Source organism: Parasteatoda tepidariorum, chromosome 1, assembly GCF_043381705.1.
Source record: "Parasteatoda tepidariorum isolate YZ-2023 chromosome 1, CAS_Ptep_4.0, whole genome shotgun sequence".
NCBI classification, from domain to species: Eukaryota; Metazoa; Arthropoda; class Arachnida; order Araneae; family Theridiidae; genus Parasteatoda; species Parasteatoda tepidariorum.
In genome coordinates, this window is record NC_092204.1 from 57,508,933 (window position 1) to 57,534,073 (window position 25,141).

At 27.2% G+C, this 25,141-nt stretch overlaps 2 protein-coding genes across 2 annotated transcripts; one reads left to right on the forward strand and one right to left on the reverse strand.

Annotated features, from left to right (window-relative positions):
* Positions 1–1,222: 1,222 nt before the first annotated feature.
* On the reverse strand, positions 1,223–9,562 carry LOC107441990 (protein YIPF1). Its single transcript, XM_016055420.3, has 9 exons — positions 9,197–9,562; positions 9,046–9,088; positions 8,823–8,932; positions 6,756–6,930; positions 6,548–6,664; positions 5,435–5,589; positions 3,295–3,414; positions 3,134–3,196; positions 1,223–1,607 (listed from the first exon to the last, which is right to left on the reverse strand). Exons 1-9 carry the CDS (start codon positions 9,224–9,226, stop codon positions 1,311–1,313), a joined length of 1,110 nt encoding a protein of 369 aa, XP_015910906.1. The 5' UTR covers positions 9,227–9,562; the 3' UTR covers positions 1,223–1,310.
* LOC107441992 (ubiquitin thioesterase OTUB1) lies at positions 9,505–24,852 on the forward strand. The gene is made up of 8 exons (XM_016055422.4): positions 9,505–9,662; positions 9,963–10,015; positions 14,188–14,286; positions 14,597–14,715; positions 15,656–15,740; positions 17,850–17,953; positions 18,753–18,843; positions 21,500–24,852. The coding sequence occupies exons 1-8, from the start codon at positions 9,620–9,622 to the stop codon at positions 21,692–21,694; spliced, it is 789 nt and encodes a 262-aa protein (XP_015910908.1). The 5' UTR covers positions 9,505–9,619; the 3' UTR covers positions 21,695–24,852.
* Positions 24,853–25,141: the final 289 nt, after the last annotated feature.

Genomic DNA, 25,141 nt, shown 5'->3' on the forward strand with positions numbered 1-25,141 from the left:
ACAAAATACAGCTTTTTTAATAAATTCAGTTCAATATTACTGTTGCTTAATTCTATATGGCCTTGAAATTTGTAGAGTAGGCGGTTAAGATCAAGTTGATTAGTACAGCACTACAGAGAAATAAAAACTTAAAAAATATTTAGGTTGCTCATAAACAAATAAAAATTTTAAAACTTAGAACCTTTTTTTATAGCAAAAGAATCGTTAAAACTTGTAGGTGGTAAAAGATTAATGCAGAATTCTGTCAAATTTTTTTAAAATTTATTTAGTAAAATAATAAATAAGCCTTTCCTCATGTGAGCGATTAAATTTCAAAATGGCTGGATTATGCTATTAATCAAGGTATATTGACCATTATACTATATGTTGGAAGAAGATGATGTGTATTCGCAACAGATTTCGTTTTCACATTCAACATGTTAGATTTTAATTTTCTTTTATATCTATTTAATAAATTTATTATCAATTTCATTATAGTCTCAAAATATATAACTACATAAATTTACAAATTTGTTTATTGGCGTATTATTTTAAAAACTTTAAGAAAAAGAATGATTGTACAATGATAGATGATATATATACAAATACTGCCTAGTCACAGTATCTGTATTACTTACGTATTGTGGCTTATAAAAACTTGTTTTGTTACAAATGTTTATAATGTATAAGACGTACGACTAAAGAAATATTTGTTGTAATAATTAAAATTGAGCAAAATAATAAAACACTATTTACATTTCATGCAATTTTGTAGTAATTTCTATTAGAGTCGAAATCATGGAAATTAAACTTAATACTGATATGTAATAGGTAATATTTTTATTCTTTGAACATTTACTGAAATAAAATAAGTCCAGATTACATACGAAAACGAGATTTGTCCTCAAAGTCATATTAACGACAATACACAAAATGTCCCTTCCAGGTAGCAATGCTACTTTCGATCGATAGCGTGATTGAACTTGTACTTATTTAAGTGCTCATTTTTTTTATTGCTGTACTAAAGAAACCCGATTTGTGGAATAGAAGATAGAATAAATCACCGAGGATTTTCAGTTGTTGAGATATAGGAAAGTAGAAGTATTGCTAATACTTTTACGTCTCTAACAAGTATATTTGATTAAAATGCTGACTTGCTTATATGTGCAACAAACCAAATATTTATTACTGGAATGTCAATTTTTTTAAATTTAAGTAGAAAGCAAAAAGAACAGAAGGAATCTAAAGTATTAAATGTATATTTATTATCACAAACGTTACAAACAAAATAAAATAATAAAACAAATTTTGTTCATTTATTCAAAAGCGTTCTAAATAGGTGAGCTTATTTTGGTAACTCCCAGATGACTAGTATTTTTTGCCTGAGGAATAGAATTTTCTTTGTGTATTTCAGCTTCATAAATATCTTTCAATATATTGCTATTTTCATGTTCTGTTTTATTCTCTAAAATGTGAGAAAAACTCTTCAAAGGTTCTTTTTCTGTTTTTTCATCAATTTTTATTTTATTCTCATCTTCAACATAAACTGGTGATGTTATCGAAGTTGTATCAGCATTTGGCACAGCTCTTAAATGGACAGATTCTTTTGGGCCTTGAAAAAAGTAAGTCTAAAAGGAAAATGTACATATAAATGTAAAAATGAATTGTAACTTATCTAGGTTTAAACACGAAATATGTGGGTGATCTTAAGTGATAATTTTTATGCGCCATCAATAATATGAATAGGGGCTAATGTAAGCTATACTATAAATTTTTTTAAAGATAACTTTAGCAAGTTTATTTAGTCGAAAAACTTTATATTTCAGAAACTAACATTTTACCTATAAAATATATTAAATAAAATTTCAATGTAAATATTATGCCATTAGATGTGTTATAATGATTTGAACTACTTTAAATTTTTTTATAAGTAGTGTTTTTTTATTTTTAATACTGAATGTGTTTAATATTTGTGTAAAATGCTTATATTCTTATACATAACTCAATATACATATATGTTAAAAAGCAAAATTCTGTGAGAGTAAAAATTTGGTATAATGGGTGAATTTTAATTTGCAAATACAAAAACAGCTGTTTTTTTGAAAATGACCTTTCTGTGAATAGAAAGGAGTTTTTAAAATTAAAAGATTTGAGTCAATGCTTATTTTGTCTGCAATTAGCAATAGTGTCAACGTAATACATAAAACTTATTTTAAAGTTACTACCGATTAAGTGAATAAATCTAACCAATAGGTAGAAGTATTATGTCAACTTTCATAATATTTCATGGTACACTAATTTTAGATAGTTCGCTGACAAAAAATTTTGTTATATGACTATCTATTGAAAATAACAAATAAGAGTTTTTAGATTATGAGCAGGAGCTTAACCTCAAACATAACAAATCATGTAAAATTACATATTTAGTTATAATTGAAACATTTTTAGATTATTATTAAAAGAAATAGTGTAGAAATAAAAAATTTGGCATGTCATGGTTTCACAATAAGCCTATTATAGAATAAAAATTCTTTGCATGTAATTAAATTTGAATAGACATGTTTTAAAATAATTTGCCATTCAGTAGACTGCTAAAAATTATGGTTCATCCATATATTTGAATAATCTTTTGGAGCTATATTTTCTAGATTGCGGACTACCCTTCACATTTTGAGGACCGTGAAAAATGAATCTTTTAAATCCTAAAAATTGCATCTTAAGAATGTGAAACAAAATTTAATTGAGAGAAATCTTAATAACTTGTGCTGGTATGATAGTCATAGATGCGCTGCCCGAAACAGTTGACCACAATTAATTAATTACAAGTCATTAAGTGTTTGATGCCTCATAGAGATGGGAACAACTTTGTCTATTTCTGTGATATAAAACATGTATGTCTTTTTCATTTATGCGATGATTGCCTGTTGACATGACATGATCCTTAATAATTTTATGACAAAAGCTTTTTATTGTGCATAGCACATCTTTCTAGAACAAGTGGTTAAAAGTCCCCCCCCCCTCCAATATTTAATCTGTGACTAGTAAAAAGTTTGAAAATCTTGTAAAGTAAAATAAAAAGTTTAAGTGTTGTAAAGTAAAACAAAAAATAAAGTGTGCTTTTTTTAGTTACAAGTAAACCTAATAAAATACTTACTACAAATCCAACAGCAAGAAGAGTGTGGAATAGCAAAATTAAACATAAGACAACAGCAGCTATCTGTTAAAAGATATAAAAATTATGAATTTGAATTAAGTTGAAAAAGAAGTGTAACTTAATATAGTTGGCACTCAATATAACAATTGCAAAAGATTTACTTTTTTATTTTCATCTCGGAAAATTGGCCAAAATGTTTGAAGAAGTACTGATCCAGAAAGTACTGCACCAATTATTACTAATATCCATTGAACCCATGCAACCTGAATAATCCAAAGTACCTAGAACAGTTGAACTTAGTTAACAATATGCTATAGAATATAACAAAAATGAAAATTCAATAGTAAAAATTGCATATTAAGCAAGTTTATGATTAAAAAGAAAAATAATTTCTTCAATTGTTTTCTTCTTTTTTACAGACTATGAGCAATTTGATTTCCTTCTACACATGCAATTTAAATATAAATTTTAAAACAGGCAATGTTGAGAAAATGGAAAAAATAAAAAGGATGTAAATGTTTTTGCACCATAAAGTAAATAAGTAGATGGTTGAGAAATAACACAAACAGAGTTTGTGTCAGAAAAAGTTAGTATTCAGCCAAGTAATAACTTTAAAACTAACATAGAAAATAGCATGCAAGAAAAAAAAAATACTGTACAAACATTTAGAAACTTGTGTAGGAGCTATTTTCTTCGTATTATTTTGGTTTTTCATGGATGAAACTTTATTTTTTTTTACAAAGACTAAAATATTAACTTCGTATAAAATTTTTTTTTCCTGATAATTATATAATTACAAATCTTATTTGTTGTATTATTTCTTAACACAGTACTTAAATAATTAATGAAACAATATTTACATCTTTAATATTCCATTTTCTCAAAACTTTTTGCAAAAAATATTCTCAAACTGTATAATTTTAATTTAAATGCAATTTTTGGAAATATATTTCAAGTTACTTCCCCCTTTTCCAAAAATACTTTCATATATACACCTAGCATATAAACCAATTTTATTGGACTAATTATTAAAATCTATTCTTTTTTAAATAGAGAAAAAGTACTCTATTAACTTATAAAAAATTTAATTTAAAAGTGTGAATAAGTTTTTTTAGTTCTAATAATGAATATATGGTGTTGAATTGTATAAGCACTTACATTGACTACAGTTTGATAATATTTTATAAATCAAAGAATAATTTATAGATTATCAAATTTTTTTAATTAAAATAATTCATATGCTCACTTCCTGATAAAAACTAAAACCTTTTAATTTAATAAAATAACTTTATAAAAAAAAATCAAAAGTATGAAAATATTTTACAGAATTTGCCATGAAAAAAAAAAAAATTTGAATGGAAAACTCTTATTTTGACCACAATAGAATATATTTTTAGGATATTTAATATCGTTTTTTAAAAAAACTTTTATTCCAGATCATATAAGATATTCTTAAGATTCTGTTTTAATATTAAGGGAGTTTGTAGGATTTTAATTGGATGTTTGTTCTCGTGGTTAACACTTTCATTCTATAGACTGATTTCTGTCTCTTTGAAAAACTTATAAGATTTAGTGAAATGGAACAATAAAAAATTAAAAAAGGAATAATTAACAATACAAAATATCTGCAACTCTAACTGTGACCGAGTTAATTTTCCCAACTTGTGTTAATAAGGCCATAGCAGTAGAAGAAAATAAGTCCTCTTTTTGTTGTTTTTCTATTGGATATTATGTACTGCTTAATAACTTAAGTATTCCTTAAAGCAAAATAATTTTTTTCTGAAAATATTAAGTCATAATTTCATTTTTAAAAATTGAATGGATTAAAAAAAAAATTCCTGGAATTAGGGAGAAACTCAGATGAAATTAGGTTCTAAGTTACATTGCATACTTAAATTAAAGAGCAAACTATTCTCCATTATCTAATGATGACAGGATAGATTCTTAAAGAAGAATTTGTTTTTATTTTTGAGGTATAAAGATTCACTTATAATTCTTCTTATTAACTTAAAAAAAAACTTTCAGCATTATAAATTTTAAAAACTTTCATCCTTGCATACCTTTCATAAAATGAACTATCATTTACAGCTAAATACTTATTTACTAAATTCATATTGTTTTAAATTTGAATTCTGAAAATAAGGTAATTTGTAGCAAATGTAATTTAAAAGGAGATATTACATTTATAGAATGTTTACTTCCATAGAAAATTAAATCAAGTATCATAAGTTTTATTAAATTAAATGCAACTAATTGTCTGAACTTTATTTCTTTAATAATAAAAACTTGAAATTCACTTACTGATATAGGCACATAAATTGCAAGAGAATAGCCATAAACACATAAAATCTCAAGGAGTGAGTAACGGTTAGAGCTCTGGCGATACCACATCAGTCCCCACAAAAGTATAGGTAAAAGGAATGTATAAGAATAAATTGCAGTTGCAGCAAGAGATACTAGAAAAAAAAAAGAAGAAAGAAAATAAGATATTCAATTAGCTAGCTATTGATGATTAATTTTTAAATTTAATGAGAAATAACTGACTGAGCAAAATAACAAATAAAGAAGTCTAGTTGAATATTTCAGGTTGCATTTGATATAATTGTGGCCCAAATAAAAAATGAAAAGGTGTTATTGCAAGAGGGAAAAAAAAGAAACAATAGCAGTGCCATCATTCAGGTTATAAAAGAAAGTGAGAAAAGTGTATATCACAACATATGTCAAATCGATTAATCAGTTCATATGAAAGCATTTAAAGTGAATGTAAAGACATGCTAAGAATGATCTATCCATCCACATACTAAGAACAACACCAAGTAGAATGATTTTAATAACCGAAGATAATTACGACCTTCTTTTACTTAAGACAAATTATTGGATAGATGTCTTAAGCTACAACTTTTTGATCACCATTAATCCTTTCACCTAAAAACGTTTCAGCAAGGTGTTTGCTCACCTTAGGTCTTAACAGATCAGATATTGATGTAAGCTATTGATGTTATGCCACAAGTTGTTAAATTGCCGGTTATTAATGCTTTGAAGTATTAAACTTTTTATGGGTTTGAAATAACTACTGTTAACCATCAATCATGTAACATTCATACAATCATGTAACATTCATTACAATCACGTAACATGCAATCTAAAGAGATATTATCTATATGAAAGCAACTAGAAAATGTTTTATAGTTGCTTACAAATAAATAATACCGCCCTTGCAGACAGCTATAAATCTAGGCGATTTATTCAACATGTGTTCACACTAAAAAATTTACACAAACAACCGAGGAATTATTTTTATAATAAAAACTACTTTCAAACTGAAATTATGGGTAAAAGTTTGAACAAGCTCTTATGCAATATTATAAAGAAAAAAATCTATATAATTATGAAGAAATCAAACATAGGTATAACCTTTATGAAAATCATATGTCCATCTTTTAGCTTCATGCCCTTCACTTGTTAAAAAATTAGCTATGTTACCACATATGGCAGTACTAAAAATCAGAGTAGTAGCAATCCAAAATGGACCTAAAATAATCATATATCAGTTTATGTATGTAAATTTTGATATTAAACTGTTTTTATTACTTCCTTTATGCAAGGGTTAATTTAAACTTACCATACATATCAGGTTTAGGTCTTATTTGCCTATCTAAATAAGTTGCTCTTCCAGGTAATGGAATCATAGACCATGTAACTCTTTGAATAATTTCATCAGTATCAACATCAAAAAAGCTTTGGTAATAGCTGAATTGCCAAAATGATGATCCTCTTCTAGGCTCTTCTCCAAGAAGCTGGTTTATAGAAATAATCCATAAATAATACATTATAGAAATGATCTATGTATAAAGCTTCAGAATTCATTTCTTAAGAATTTATAATTGTGGAAAAAAGAAACATAAAGCTAGTTTCTTTTTAAAAAAATACTTATTTTAAAGATGACTGGCATAAATTTATGAAAAAGCCTAAACTTTTCCACAATATGTATTATAAAATCATTAAAAATTAACAAATTAATAAAAATACAGACAACTATTAAACAAGGGCTTTAGCAAAGCTAAATTAATAAACAGTGCTTTTTATATAACTAAAATGTTTCACTGTTCTATTCTAATAAATTCAGTATTATTTCTGGTCTTTTTTCTTTTTTATACTCAGTAGTGGTCTTATAAAATGTCTGGGGTATAATATATTTAATATGAATATCAGTGTTCTCCCTAAGCGTTTTTAGATGGGAGTTAATAAATTTTTTAAGTAATCTTAATATTATTTTTTAAATACATTTAAAAAAAATGCACCTTTAAATGTTTATTGTCAATTTTCAGTTTAAATAATATAAAAAAGTTTTCAAATTGCTTATCAATTAATAATTTTCTTACTTAATTTTTTTCAAAACTTAAATTGTGCTCACTGATTATATTTTAAAATGTCTTTAATTATTTAATATAAACTACAAATTTTTCTCTTTTATGTCGATGAGTAAGTATATTACTTTTTGAAATACACACATACGTAATATAGTATAAGGTATTTTAAAAATTTTTGATGATCAAATTTAGTTTTATCATAATATTACACATTTGATAAATTTTTACAGTGTTAAGTGAATGCCCTTTCAAAACTCTAAGTGCCTTTTTCTATGAGGGAGCACCCTGCCTTTTTTTATTCCTACGGAGAACTCTGCCAGTGCTTATATTTGCTATTAGTAAAACTATCAAAAACAAAATGTATTAGTAGAAACTTAGTTAATACAATTCAACCATAATCATTCCACAAATACTTCCAACCAATTAAATTGAAATTAACTTTAATTTTTTCTACCATATTATTTTCTAAAAATTAACCAGAAACAGGTAAAAATGCAGTTCACACAGATATGAAGTCACAAAAAGATGTAAAACACTGATAGCTTTTGCATTTAAAATGTGATAGGTACTCCTTTTGGGAATATACATCAAAAATAGAAATTATGGGCAAAATTCATCGCTCTCTTAAGGGACTACTCTGGGTACCATAGAATACACTTCAAAAACACCTGCGGTGTCTAAAGCAAAAAGAATTTATTAATGATTTAAGGTTACAAAGAAGACATATTTGTAAAATATATTTCTAATTAATAAAATTCAATAAGTATGTTCCTCAAATTATTTTTAATTATAATTTATGAACACAAATGTTAAACTATTAATATATTTCCTTAATAGATAATCAACTATTTAATAGATTAATTTTTCTTTTAATTTTTCTGTAATCTGATTTAATTTTTCTGTATAGTATCTGTCATGCCAACTATAATTACCAAGGCGCCAAATAAATTTTGAACTTTGCCAATTTTTTTAAAAACACATCTAGAGGTTTGCTCGAAGGTGGCAACGAGTTATAACCTTCTGCCATGTTTCGCTTAGTTTCTCGCGCATGGCTGCCCGGAAGTTAATTAGATTAAAAGATTATTCAGCCGTAAATTAATCTTTTCGTAAGAACTCTTTTAGAAAATATGTAGAAGTTCCAATGTGGGTGGTTCACATTGAGTTGATTCTCTTATGTGATATTTTATAAGTTTATCAGTTAGAAATTACACAAAACTTGGTGATTATTTTAACACAGGTAAAGACAGGGATTGTAGATTAAACAAATGGAGAGTTAACAAAATAAATCAAGTATGCATAATAATTTATTTCTTACTTACATCAGCATTTTCATCAGTGGGTGAATCTAAATCTAAACCACTTTTGTATGAATAACTGCCACTAGGGCTCAAGGTTGCAACTTCAGACGTATCGGCTCCAAGAGTAAAATCTATCAAAAATATTACATACAAATAAAAAATAAATATAATGATTAATACAACTTATTTCAAAGCTTATAAATTTGACAATAAACATATCTTTCAAGGGTTTAGTCAAATTTACCTTGGAATTGAAGCTCCGATTGTGAATCTTGATCATCATTTAACTGAAATAAAAAAAAAAAGAATCATAATGAGAAATCATCATCGAACACAAACAGTTAAGGATTACGTAGCACTTTGAAATATTCAAAAAGGTAATGTTCCAAAGATACCTGAAGAACAGAAGATTTTGAAGATGACATTTTTCAAAGTATCAATAAAATTTACATAGCAGACTTATTTAAATTCAATCAGTCTAGTACTTTTTCGCTTTAGTAAATAAAACCCGAAACAAACAAAACGCAACCAAACTGACTAAAAGAAACGTGATGCCAGACTCTCAAACAGTATGCAATATATTTTTAATAAACATGCTGAAAAATATTTTAATTTCTTTAAAAAAAGTTTAGATTGTACGTGTCTTATTTATTTTCAAGGCTCAAAATGCTTGAATTAATTCTTATGTTTTCTTTCTCAGATTTTATAATTTTATTGCGAAATTTTTCATACGAGGAACTTTTTTTTGGCATTAATGATGTGTATACAACAACAAATGCTATTGATGTTAGCGAATTTTTCTTGATTTTATTTGTAAAATGGGTGATGATAACGAGCGTGTTTCTATAAATTTAACCAAAGGTAACCTTAATCGAAAGTAAAATAATTCAGTATTTATGTAGCGATTTATTCTCTGATAAAAAAATCTGATTTATTGGAATGCATTTTTTAACTTCTTTTATAAGTTGTTGTTAAACTCTGAAGAAAGATTTGCTTTATTCCAGTAGTTTTTAAAAATAAATTATATTGAAATTATCCCAAATTATCTTTATTGCTAATTTTTATAATTTTTTTGACATGATTTTACTTGAAATTGTAAAATTTTATATATTATTATCATCACTGCTTTTTTAATTAATTACCAATTTGTTTTATATTCAGAAGTTAACCAAGATGAGGCAATTATGGCACAAGAAAGAGAAATAGAACGGGAAGTAAGTTTAAGTTTTCTTTAACTGTCTTTGATGTCACACACATAACATGAGTTAAAGAGGAATCTTGAAGAGCATTCAAACCAAATAAGATTTTTTCGCATGCGAAAAGCATCTTTTATATATATGTATGTAACATCTTCGTATACGAACGGGAACCTGATTGGTGAACTTTTTTGCAAGTGAATATTTTCATGCAATCAGTTTTTCGTTCACATGCAATTTTTTTGCATGTGAAAATTGCATCAGCAGAATAATCTCTAATGACGCCCCGTGGATGAGCGGTAGCGCTTTGCGCTCCCGTGCCCCAGGTCCTGGGTTCGATCCTCGGACCGGACAAGGTTGACTCAGCCTTTCATCCCTTCAGTGGGTCGATAAATCAGTACAAAGCATGCTTGGGAACTAAACACTGGGGGTCCGTGTTCGGCTGACCACCTGACCGGAACATCTGCTCCTGCACCCCAGAGCCCAAGGTCAGGAAAACTGAGATGGGCGCAGTAGGCCTTGGCTCTCTATGGGCTGTCGCGCCACTGAGTTTAGTTTAGTTTAGAATAATCCCTAAGTCTTGCTACTTCAGGGCAGTTGTGTGTAAGAAACTTAAAAAGAAGAAAAAAATCTGCAGAAGGTGACCAACTTAAAGGGTGTAACTTGATTTAGGGATATTTTTGTATTGTGATTTGTCGTCCCAACTACAGTTGCTAAGGTACCAAATAGATTTTAAACTTAATTTATTCATTTTAATTTATTTTAAAAGTAGCATGTAGATGTGTTTTCTCTGGGTTTGCTACAAGTTTTACCCAAGTTTGAAGTTTTTTTTTTAAGTTTCTTGTAGCCTCTTGGAAATTGCCAAGACTTGCCGAATATTCTGCCACAAATCATGATATGGAAATTTTCCCTTCAGCCACCCCAGGGCAAACATCCGCACATTTATTAATAAACATCTGCAACTTTGAAATCATTTCGGTGCATCAGTGATTGTAATTGGCATGGCAGGTCACAATGCAAAAATATCCTCAACTGTCAGAAAATCAACATATTATTATTTTCAGCTGTCTACTTTAATTACAAAAGTGAGCTATTTCAATTAATACTTATTAATTAAAATTCTGATGGTCTTTTTAAAAAAAATTTCTTTACTGCTACAGCAGTAATTCTTCGAAGAAAAAGGTACACAACTTCTTTCTTTTTTAATCAGGTTGGAAAGTGTAAAAATTGTGTGATCAAGAAGGATTGGCATGAAATATAAGATGCAAAGAGGGGGAACTCATGAAAAATTGAGTTATAGTTAGGGTTACAAGTTTGTCCTATGAAAAATGAACTGCAATTCGCAGAAGATTGGCAAGAAATTTTGTAAGAACACACACACAAAAAAAGAAGCTGTATATGCTCTTAGGCATAGACATGGTACAAATAAAAAAATAAATGTACGAAACTAGCTCAATTTTTTATTTATTTATTTAAACAATATAAATTTTAAATTTCTCTCTAGGAATACGAAAGGGCAGGGGGTTTCCTCGCAGAAGAGGGCACTTTGAGCAGGGATGAAAGACTTCCGCAAAAAAGCGGAAATCCACTTTTTTCTCCTAATTTTTAAAGTTACCGACCATGTTCCAAAAACTAAAAATTTTGGGGAGTCCAGTTAGGGAAACCCAAGCCGCCCGAATGATAGTTGGACTTGAAATTAACTTTTTCACACGAGTTTAAAATCCAATGTCGCGATTCGTATTAGTGCATTTTTAAATCCAATATTGTGATTCATTATCACGCATTTGTGATATCAGATATCATTTTTTGTATTTGTACACTATTTAAAAATTGCTCATTGCGATTCGTATTCACATGACCTAAAAATTACATTATGCATCGTGATTCTTATTTACACGATTAAAAAATTCAATATCGAAATTTGTATTTTCTTGTTTTTAAAATCCAACAAAGCGATTCCTATTCACGCGATTTTAAAATCCAACTGCACGATTCATATTCACGCGATTTTTATATTCAAAATCGCGATTCATATTCACACGATTTTAAAATCCATGATTCATATTCAACTAATTTTAAAACTCAGTATCGCAATTCATATTCACGTGATTTTAAAATCCAGTACGTATAACGATTCATATTCACGTAATTTTAAACCCAATATCGCGATTCTTGAAAGAAGTAGAAGTAAGTTTTCTCTTGAATTAATTACTATTAAGATGTGATATTTTTCATTAGAAAATTCATTAATATACCTCCTGAAAACAAGAAAAATTTAACCAATTAGCCAACCAATTAACCTCCTGAAAAAATTTAACCAGTTGAGAATAATACCAACAAAGTAAATATTTGTATTAATAATCAGAATTAAACCTCTAAACGCAGACAATTATTATTTAAACAGTGAGTTATTATTTTTTTTTAAATGAATAAAAAGGCAGTGTTTTTAAGAGATGGATATTTATTTTTATAAAGAGGGTGCATTTATAGGGGTCAAGGGCAGATAGGGCAGGTCACCCTTCTAAAAACGCTTAGGAAGAACTCTGTAAATATTTTTATTCAAATGGCTAGAATTTCAGCTCAAAATATTGTACGTTGTGAAATTATTTTAGTTTATGTTTTGTCTTTAATCAAGCATTAATTTCTCAGCATTTCTGCATGTTTTTCGACACAAATTTAGAAATTTCACTGCTCAGTGCAAGAGTCTGAGTTACTCCTCACTTCCGTAAATGATATAGTTATAGAGGTAAATTTTATAGTTATAGGTATAACTTAATTTTTTTAAACTTATGTATTCTTATTGCAACTGCGGGAGGCATAGTACCCTTATTTATTAATGAGCCAAGAGAGAGAAAAACCCACCTTTTGAAAAGATTATCTCTGAGCTAATTTTCTTGTCATTTGATCTATTTTCTAAATGCTTCATCAGTTATACAGTAACTATACATTATCAATTTTGAAATGTTTAAAAATACTAATTGTTATTAATGTGAAAAATTAAAAAAATTAAATAGTCTTATTTCTTGAACAGTTTTTGCAAAAGTCATAGAATTTTAAAAAAATTGTCGATTTTAGAGGAAACATAATTAATTTGTGCAAATTATAATGAAAATTTGCATTGTGATGTACTTTCAATCTTAGTTACAGAGAATTAAATGCATTTAGGTTTTGCATTTTGAGTTCAATGTAGGGATGTTAATTAAATGTCAGTAAATTTCTGAGAATAGAATGTTTTTCAAACCTGCGATTTCCAACATTTTCAGCTCCACGTAATATTTATAATTTTACAAAATTTTTACTGGAACATAGACACAAAAATGGTTAATTATTTTTTAGATTGTATAATATTATTAAAATCACATACTACAGAATAAATTTGTCTCTTTATAGTGAATAATAATTAATGTCCATAAGGATATTTCCAAATCAGTATCTGTTTGTGCCATCTAAAGTCCCCAAAGCGCCAATTTAAACTTTCTTGTTCATGTATTTTCAATAAAGTAAATATTTTAAATGTAAACAATAAAAGACATATAAACAATGTAGAAATGTAAACAATATATTCTAAAACAAAATTTTAAGTTTGAGTTCAATTACATCAATGATTCCTCTTATGCTCTATATTGTATTTCTGCTTATGCACATATTGTTTTAGTGTCTATGCGACTGTTAAAATGATATATGATGCAGACTTTAAATTTTTTATCCAAAAAAATATTCTCAATAAGGCTGGATGAAAAATTAATACACCTGATAATATCAATGTTCCCTTATCATTGCTCTATCTTTGTTTATATGGTACTTTTTCAAAGCAGCAGAAATTTTGATATAGTTACAATGTTATCTGATATATTGAATAAAGTAACATTTAAATGTGCCATAAAGAGCCTCTGTCTCACTGTGTTAGCTGACTAAATACTTAATGACCCAATTTTTAATTATTTTAATTTTTAAAATAGGACATTTAAAAAATTAAGTTTTTTGAGCTATCATTTTTAGGGTGATATGCAACCAGAAAATCAATATCAAATTCTTAGTATTTTCATGTTATTAGAGTGTGCAATTATATGGTATATTTATTGAAAAAAATTTTTGTAAGTCTTTTTACTTTAATGGTATTATTAAACTTATTGCCTTATAAATATTTTTTTCTCACTAAAAGCATTTGATTTCATTTTTTGTTTTTAAAGATTGCTGAAACAAATCCACTCATAGGACCTAAATGTGACTTGGAACTACTAATAAAAGAGTATGCTGAAGATGATACTGTTTATCGTCAAAAACTAAATGTAAGTGAATTAGAATTCCATGAATATTTATTATTATGCTACAAAATACTTTAATTGTTTTTAATAATGCATTTAAAAATTTTATATAAATTTTTGCAATTTTCGTGAAAAATTTCTAAAAATTATTTTCCTATTTAAGATTAAAAAAAAAAAAATTATTGCATCTAAGGTGCAATATTTGAGATTCATAATGTTTACTATGAGTGTGTTCATTATTAGTTTCAAAGTTTTTTTTCATTGAGAAATTTTCTTTTTACTATCAAGACTGAACATTGAATTTAGGTTTATAATTATTATTTTCTTTTCACAGGATCTTAAAAATAGATATACTTATATTCGAAAAATGCGTCCTGATGGAAATTGTTTTTTTAGAGCTTTTACATTTGCCTATCTTGAAAGTTTGCTAACTGACAAGCAAGAATACAAAAGGTATTTTCAATTTTTTGTGAGAAAGAATCACAAATCTGCTAATTACTTTAAGTACACATTATTTTATTCACTAAGAATATTAATGAGCACATAATTTGCTTTATCTATTATTTATTTGCTTTTTTACTGTCCTAATTTCTCAGACTTCGCTTATCTTACATATTTTTAAAAGTGATTTTAGAAAAGGAACTTAACTTTTTTAAACTGAACTGTCATTTTTAAAAATAAATTTTGCAAATGTACTTCTTTGTTCACTTAGTTAGTTAGTGTTAGAAACTGAAAAGTTTTGGGCGATGTTGTGTTTTCTTGAATTTTTTTTTTAATGTAACTTATTGTTTCTTAAATATATTAAAATCACATTTTTAAAATTCTACCATTTTTAATAATATTATCTTAAATTAAGATTGAATCCTTTTTTAAAACCAATATATCTCTGAAAATGGATAGATTTTGTATGTTTGGAAATCAGTTAGGTGCTATTATTTCTTAGTTAGATGAACATTTATTTGTTTTATTTTTAAATTTATAACTAGTTTGGTTAAAAAAGAAAATAGAATGTTGTAAGTTAAATTGCCACCTAATTGCTGATATTTTTGGATTCTACAAAAACTATGTAACATCTTAAATTTGGCAAGTGTTTTCGAAGTTCATGATCACGTTATAATTTATTTTTGCGAATCAAAAATTTGATATTTTTTACTTTGGTGTTATTTCATCTTCTTATTATTTTATTTGTAAATTTAATATATCATATGTATAAGAGGTTTGAAACTCATCAGTTATCTCAGATTTCACAATTTTTAAGAACAGAAGATAAGCATAAAATCTGATAACATAAAATCTGTTACACTTCATTTCGATAATTAAACATACTATGCATCAGTTTTGTCTAATATTTATACATATATATATATATATACTTTTTTTTTTTTACCAAAAGATTCAAAGAGATTGCATCAAAGACTAAAGATGACCTAGTAGCACTTGGTTTCCCACCATTTACAATTGAGGACTTTCATGACACTGTAAGTTTCTTACAAACATCTGATTTTTTTCACTACATTGTTTTAATTTGATATTATTTATTTTGAGAGAAGATATTCGGGGGTTTGTCCAGGCTAAATTTATTACCATTTAGCGGTACTTTCACAAATTCAGCTTTAGGAAATCACAAAATACTTTTTCTTAAAGTTTTATTTTTGTGTCAAGTAAGAAACTATAAATCCATATTTTTGTGTTGATTTTTTAATATAACTTTTAATTTTCACAAATTATGTCTAAATTATCACAAAACAGGTACCTCTCAGAAAAACCTAGACAGACCCCTGATATTGTTTTTTGTGAAAAATAGTAATTTTATGCATTATATATTTGTAAAATAGAAAGATAGTAGTTGTTATCTTTCTATAACAAACTTTACAGTATGATCTGGAGATATGCTACCCCAAAAGCAAATTTTAAAATTATTTTCTATATTATAAGTTTTTTGAGTAAAAGATATGTTTATACTCCATGGTTGGATTACTTAAGACTTTCCATTCATTTTCCAAATCTGATGTTAAAAAATTAAGGGAGAAAAAGGAGAAAGAGCTCAAAATAAAACTTAGGAAAATTGGGAAGAGAAGCATCTTTAGTATTTCTTTCTCATGACTGACAGTCATTGCTTTCAAAAACATACTGTATGGAATTTCATTTGTAGAAACTTAGTTTCCTGTTACAATCTGAAATGCTGGTTTAAAGAAAGAACAAAGCTCATAAGTTATGTTAATGATAAAGGTTTTCTAACAATAATTTACTCTTCATATATATACTAGGAGGCTAAGACCTTTGTTCGCGCCCACTCACCAATCCAGAGGATTGCTTAGCATCGATTGTTTCTTCGCATGACGTGATATCGTGTGGCGAAACTCTTTCTTACAATTTGAGTCTATAAAGCTGATTAAGTGGTAGATAAACTAAACTAAACTCAGTGACGCGATAGCCCAAAGAGGACCAAGGCCTACTGTGCCCATCTCAGTTTTCTTGACCTTGGGCTCTGGGGTGCAGGAGCAGATGTTCTGGTCAGGTGGTCAGCCGAACGAGGAACCCCCAGTGTTCAGTTTCCAAACATGCTTGGTACTCATTTATCGACCCACTGAAGGGATGAAAGGCTGGGTCAACCTTGCCTGACCCGAGGATCGAACCAGGAACCTGTGGCACGACAGCGCGAAGCACTGGGCCACCGGGTGATTAAGTGGTAGTTAGATACATATTATCACCCAACTACTTTTGCAAAGAATGTTTTCTCATGACGATAACACATATTGTTTATTAAAATAAACTTATTGTAAAACTTAAAACTAAAATTTTTGCTAAAATAAGAAAATTTAACTTTGATTTTATGTTTATTGGTTACCACTTTTCAATGAGCCAATAGTATAACCACCTGCACTCGGCTGGCAATTTCTGTGGGAGTCCTGGTGTTTTAAAGTTGTAAAGGTGACGAGAGAGAAAGATCAAAGTACTTTAATTCCACTGTCTATTGGACATTTAAAAAACCTCAGATTTTCACATGCTGCTAAGACATTTCTAGTTTGCACCAAAGGAAGAAAAGCAGAAGCCAGTTTGCAACATCAGATTAATTGTATTAATTTGGTATGTAAGGACCTTCTGTGTATTTTGAAGGTATTTAATGTGAACAAATTCACGGATCTGATTTGATTCAGGTCTGAGGAATAAGTTAGTAATCATCATGTTTTACATGAAATGTCTACTTGCATTAACATTACAAAGTTCTGGAAGAAATACAGCCATTTTCAATGATGTTCACAGAACAAGTCGACTTCTAAAATTCTTAAGGTAGTGTTTCTACTTTTTGACTGGGCATAGTTACAGAGATTATTTTAGCAATCAGTATCAGGAAAAAGCTATGCAATTTTGCTTGTCCTGATTTTATGTACAGTGATTTTTGAGGGGAAAGAATTGCAAGATTTTTATTTCTGTTATTGAACTTCATCAAAAAAAGAAAATGTAAGCATTTTGATGTGTCCGGTGCATGACACCATATCGTCTCCAGAGCACTTTTTTAATGATTAATTCTTCCAAGAGCTATTTAAATTGTAGTTGTAATATTTTGTTTTAATTATATTCTTCAGTTTATGGATGTTCTTGAGAAAATTGACCAACAAATGACTGTGGAAGATCTGCTAGGAATTTTCAATGATCAAGGCTGTTCAGATTATATTGTTGTATATATGAGGTGAGAATGTATTCATAAGTTTTTTATTGCTTTTATAAGTCTGTACTAGTGTTAGAACCATATGCAATGCCATTTTTTTTGGTTCTAGCTATATCATATATAAATGCAATGCAATTTTTTTTCTCATATAAAAATTTTAAAACCATTTATGCCTTGAATCCTATTTCAGAGTGAATCCTTTTCAGATAAAAAAAAATTTAAATATTTGTCGTATAAAATATTATTCCACACTTAATGAAAATCTTCACTTGTAATTGTTTATGCAGTAGAAAATTATTGTTTTGTTTCATTTCTTTGAACTTGTATTAAAATTCATTCAAGAATATATGGTATTAAAAATTATTTTTTCTGTTTAAATTATAACAATTATCAGTTATGATTATCCTTTGTCAAACTTATCAAATTGTAGCTTAACTTATTTGAAAGTTAACGTTACTTAGTTAAATCTTTCTTGTTTATCCTCACTGTTCTATTCACATTGATATCTTAGTTTGCAAATACTTTTATATTACTAAAAGTAAAGGCATAGTACTGTAGTACCCACATTTCAAAACTTCATAATAAGAATTGATATTATTTAGTTAAATCTATTAAGATGTTGTAGTAAATGAGAGTGCTTAAATTCTACTGAATACTTTTTTTAAAAAAAATTGTGTGTATATAAAAAATTGTATGACTATTCTCTAACTGTAGGATCTGTTTTATTCTAGTAACTTCTTTTATATTTTTTTTGTAAAATTGTCTTAAGTATGATTATTAATAAAGACAAGTGATTTATTTAAATTAAATGTTTGTTTAGATTGATCACATCTGGATACTTGCAGAAGGAGGAAACCTTTTTTAGTAACTTTATTGAAGGTGAAAGGACAGTGAAAGAATTTTGCCATCAGGTTGTTTTTCTTTTTATAAATCAATCTATTTTTAAATGAAGAAATATCAATGTGCCTTATTTTAGTATTTCTTCAAGGTTAAGAAAATTTCTTGTTTCTGTTGTGAACGAATTATTACTAGGTAGGGTTGCCACTTAAGCACTATAATAATGCTTCAAGTGCTTGAAAAAAGTAAAATAGGTGAAGTAGGTTATAAGTTGTGAAATTTCACATTTCTTGGATCTACAAATTTGTTGTTTATATATAATGATGCGCTTGTCAAAAATAATAAAAATTTTTTTTAAAAGAAAACATTTGACAATATGTGTCAAAAATTTATCATTAACGCCACAATTAATGTACAATGGAGCTTTTGCGAATCAAGTTTATAATTTAAGTCTCCCTGTAAATTAATGAATTTGTGATTTCTTAACTGTATTCAAAAATTAATGTATTATAATATCATTTGAAAAAGGGAGGGATTTCAAACTATATAAATGAGTTGCCCAAAAATATGGTTGATAAAACCTCCTAGATTTGCTGAATAATGGATTCCTCATGAATCAAATATATAATTCAAATCATCACATAGTTGTAAAATCGCATGAAAACATAAAATTGCATAGTTAAGTTTAAAATTTGCTTAGATCTGCATTATACTGCTGTATAAATACAACAGAATAAACCATGCCACAATGAAAATGCAATCAAGTAAAGCCAATGTGATTGAGGTGCAAGAGAATCCACTTGTAAGCAGTAATTATGTAGATGTGGGTTGGAATATCTTATTGCTGCAATATCTTATATTACTGCAAATGAACATTCAGATGTTTGATTTCAAAGATTTATGTTTTATGGGTGAGATGTGCATGTATAAATATTGTTATGCTGTATATTGAAAAATAATTGTTTGATTGATTGATTCACTTAAATTTGCATTGCAGTTGAAAATAGGAAATTCAACAATAAAATAATAAATAAAAAGCTATGTGGATCTGGATGACTGAAATTTTAAAATGATAAAATGTTAAACATTTTTATAAAAACTTAAATTAAGTTGTTAATGAAATAGCTTTTTTATATTGAACTTCAATTTTTAAGTCTTAAAACATATTATTTTTTAAATAAAACGGATTTTAATTGAAAAAATGAAAGACGAATCTAATCTATGATATATTTTTACATTTTTATAACTGAAAAATGTTTTTTAAATCTCAAAATTTTAGAACTTAATTTTGCTTATAAGAGATACAAATTTTAAAGGCTACCCAAATTTAGTTATTATCAGCAATAACCTTGGTATCTATTATTAATTTCACATATCATATTTTTCTATGAATAATTCCATGTAAGTGAAGTATGTGGCTTCAAAATCAGCTCAATTCATTTAAAAAAAAAATCTTTTAAAGTATTTTGCATCTATACTTATTCTATAATGTTATTGTGTGTTTTAAGTAAAAAACAGTAATTTTCTTTTTTATTTATTTTTTAAAAATCTTTCATCGAAAATACAATGTGTTTTTTTCAGATATTTATTATTTTTTAAAAATATGCTACTCATTTACATAAATAATCTAGTATTTTTGATTTATTTCTATTAAAATTAGAAAAAAACTAAACAGTTCTTCTATTACAGCCAGCTCAATGAAAAATATTTAATTTATTCAAAGAAAAAATGTCTTATGCGATAATAATCCTAAATCTTACTTAGTATAGCAGTTGTAGCTACTAACTATGCTAGATTTTCTAGTAGACAACTAAATTTTACCAGTTCTTTCATATATCTTGGTTTAATCATGAATTCTCTTCGTCTTGTGTATATTTTTAGATATTTCCCTATAATCGGATAAGTTTTTTTTTTTTTTTTTTTTTTTTTTTTTTTTTTTTTTTTTTTTTTTTTTAAATCCTTATCAAAATAGATTTTTTGACTCAGTTCATTGTGTGCTTGAGAATTCAAATAAGTATTGCTGTTTAGTAATAAAGTAAGCCTCATTTATAATCAGTTTGAAGCTTTATTTTTTCAAATATTCTAAAATTTTCTTATTTTTTTTTATATTCAGAATTCTTTATTTCTGAAATAAGAAATACATTATAACTTTCTATAATGAATTCAATAAATATTACTATTCAGAAATGTAGGAAACATAATGAAAATATTTTTATATTTAATTTCATGTAATGTCAATCATAAATGGAAAATATTTCAGTCAATTTTAATTTATTATTATTAGTGTAATATGGTTTTTGTAATATAGTTTTTGTATTATTGATTATAAAAATGCCTAAAATTTTCTGTGTCTAGAATATAAATACATAGCAGTTAGCAGGAAATTTATACTATTTCACCAAATCTACTAAATTTTTTCCTTTTCATGTTGTTTGCTTTGACTCATTTTGTTCCGAAAATGTACACAAGTACCAAAAAAGTTTTTAATTCTCCTGTTAAATTTCTGAAAATGGATTAAGCTGGTTTTGAAAAAAAAATGCCTCAGTTTTAATAAATTATTATCAAACATGCCTTTGAAAACCTTTACCCTACATTTTTTAACAGATTTAAATAAACTCTTGTTATTTATTTTGTTCTTAACTCATGTTTTTTTTACTCAAGTTTTTTTTAAAAACTCATGTTATGTTGTTTTTTTTTAACTCATATAATTTTTTAACTCTTGCTTCTTAGGAAGTGGAACCCATGTATAAAGAAAGTGATCATATTCATGTTATAGCTTTGACATTAGCTCTGGGTGTTGGTGTGCGAGTACAGTATATGGATCGAGGTACCGGAGATCATGTGAATGCTCATGACTTTCCAGAAGATAAGACACCCAGAATTCATTTACTATATCGTCCTGGACATTATGATATTTTATACTGAATAACTAGTTCGAAGTACCCATGGAAAAGAACTTATATTCATTGTGATGCATTCCTGTGTATCTTATTTAAGTATTGATTACGTACCTGTTCTCGCTTAGCATGAACCAGGTATACTCTTGTTTTTAGGATCTTAATGGTTTGAAAATAAATATATTGTGATAGTCATACCACAGTTGCCAGTCAAGTGAGTATTCCGAATTGTTGATCTGCATCACATGCTTTAAGTTTTTCTCTGAAAAATGTCACTTTTTTTGCTTAAAAATTTGAAAACACTGGTTTTGTTTGAAAAGTGATTGTTTGTTTATAATACATTTTGCTCTGCATTATACTGTATGAAATGAGTAATATTTTAAATGAAAAAAATTTAGGTAAAATTGTAAGACGAAGTAAAGGTAGGGTGCCGAACCTAAAAAATTAGAGAACTTATGTTAGGCAAATGCTTCTTTCAGTAATTGCATGTTCGCAGTCCATTGCCCCAGATAAATTTTATATTTGCCTTTGGCATTTTAAACATTTGTTTTATCAAAGATTTATATTTTTCAAAATTCTCCTCTCTACAGGTAGCAGTGATAGTGCATCAAAATTTGTATATTATTTAGATATAACTCTGCATTTTAATTTTAGAAAAATCATTCAAAAATGTTTACAAATATTACCATTTATCATATTATATAATTGTGCTTTGGGTTCAGCCTCTCTTTTTTTTTCTAACTTGGTTATCATCCTTATCACATTGCATTAAATTTTACATTGTTAACCTTGATATCACAAACTTCAGAAGAAGTTCTGAATTCCTTATGCATTTGCTAGGCTGATGATAGAATGAAATCTCTTTCAGCGAACCAAAATACACTTCTTAGTGACTTTTGATTTCACGAAAAATTTTTGATTACCCAAAATGTTTTTTTTTCTTCGTAATTTCTGAAGAATTTAAAATACTTTCTTGAATAATTTTATGAACAATTTCTTGAAGACCCTTTTAAGTACGAGATTGCCTAACAGATCAAAGAGAAGTTGTCTTAACTATCTTTTTCTAACAATGTGTGCACAGATGAGAATACCCATGAGATTCAAAACAACTAACAAATTTACTGAATCCAAAAGAAATTGGAAGTTATGAAGATATAGTTTAGACAAATAATTTTGATGTGTTTGGCGATTGGGAAGAATTATATCAGAAATATTAAAAGAGGTACTAGTATCGGCAGAGAGAGTAGAAGAGGAAAATGTTGAAATGAAAGAATTTCTCTAATATTCACGTAAAATGAAATTGAGAATCAAAGATGTTAGTGGTGTTTGAAGTAACTGTTTTTTTTTAAAAAGAAAATACTTGTTATACAATTTTAAAGTGTCACAACAGTTGTTAATTGAACTAAACTTTTAAAAATATTCACTATTATATTAAAATACTCGATTTTCTATAACACAAAACTTTTAGTATCATCTTTTGAGTTTATGATATTGAGGTTTAACTGTATTGTTATACTTTTTAAAATTTAAGAAAAATTTTAAATTGTAAAAACCTTCCATATTCTGTATGTATTCAAAAATTTTAAATACTCAACTTTAAAACATACACAAATTAAATAGTTTGCTCATGTTTAGCTTGACAGGTTTTTTATTTTTTTCTCAATATTTTTGAATGATCATACTTGGCAAAAAGAGTCGTGATTTATCTTATATTTTTGCTACAATTGTTTGTCATCTGCATAAAAAAAGGGCTGGGTAAATTTTTTTAGTCAATAAAGAATTATTAAAAAGGCATTTGCTTCATATTTTTTACATATTCTGCTGATGGCTCATTATTTTAATCCATTGCAACATTTCGTTGTAAATTTATTGTTAAAAACAAAGTTTGGTAATCATTGTTCTAAATATGCAACTCTTATATAAAAGGTATGTTTTTTTTAAAAGTAAGTACTGTTTTGAAATTAAAACCACAAGTGTAAACCACAAGTGTTAATTTTATTTTTACTTGTCAGATTGTGCTTTAATTTACTTACACTTGTATTTTCATATTTTTTACTAATATTAAGTGACTTGTCAGTTGCACTACCAGCTTTTAAATTTGATCCTTTTAGAAACATACCATTCACCCAAATCTTCAGAGAAATCTTCTGTTTTCTCCTTTATAATTTGCATCCATGTGGCCATCTTTGAATGCTCTAACTCATATCTTACTATTCTTTTACTCATATTATTTCCTTTAAAACTGAGTGATATCAACATTTTAGTATCATGATTCTACAATCCAGAAACGTTCAATATTATCATATCTGACATTTATTCTTGTCCGTAACAATCACAATATTATTATATTCGATAATTACTGTCATTTATAGTTGCAACTTTATTGTATTCAATATTTATTTTTGTCAATTTTGATTTTTGTTAAATATTTATTGTAAGACCAGGCATTTAAAAAGAAATAAAAATACTTTTTAAAATTCCGTTATCATGATCTTTCTGAAATATCAATATTTCATGATATACCACCCAGTTTTAGTTTTTTCTCCATATATTTCATTGATCTACCAATGAATTGCGACTCCTATTTATATTTTTTACATTAAGAAAGTAAATTAGAAAGCATATTACCTAGTTGCCAGGGATTTGCAATGGACCGGTTTATTTTAAATGCTCCCAGCCAAATAGATATAATAGTAGTTAAATTCTTCTGCAATGGTTTTTGTGGCTTTTCCAACATGTGCAAGTACTCGATGCTCATGTTCAGTACAGCAGCTGCCAAATTTCAAAACATCGCTTACTTACACACCTCTCAATTTGCTCATTATGCTTGATGACCCTGATATTTTTATATAATTTGTTTATTACTTTATAGGCTACATGAAATATTTTTTATTTACTCATTTCTCCAGGTACATGAAAATGACTACGTTCAAACTTTTGTAACACTGAAATATGTGCCTTCACTTAATTAATTACCTTTTACTGTCTTCCCTTATTGTTTTAAATTTTAATTTTTTTGAATTTTGTACTATTTATTGGTTGAGTAGTGATCTCAACGTTTATATTTTGTGTGTGTGTGTGAATCATGCTAAGTGAGTAGATGTCTTTTTTGTTGACTGTAGCCTCAACTAAACAAACACTTTGCTCATACTAATTTGTGAAAATAAAAGTGCTTCTGAATGTTCACTTTGTGTTTGATTTTTATAATTGACAAAATTTATATATTTTTTTTTAAATTTGCGAGCTGTCTTTTAAAATAGAATACTGTTGTAAAATGCCTTGAATGAAAATATCTTAACATATTTTTTTCATATTGCATTGGGGGAAAAAAAAGAAAATAACTTAACTAATATTTATAAGACACAATGAAATATGAAAAAAAAAGGATAAATATGACAACCAAAGCTGATGTCAGAGGGTACCAGTTCCGGAAGTCATAAAAGCAAAACCTTTTCTATTGAGAGAGCTTGACAAA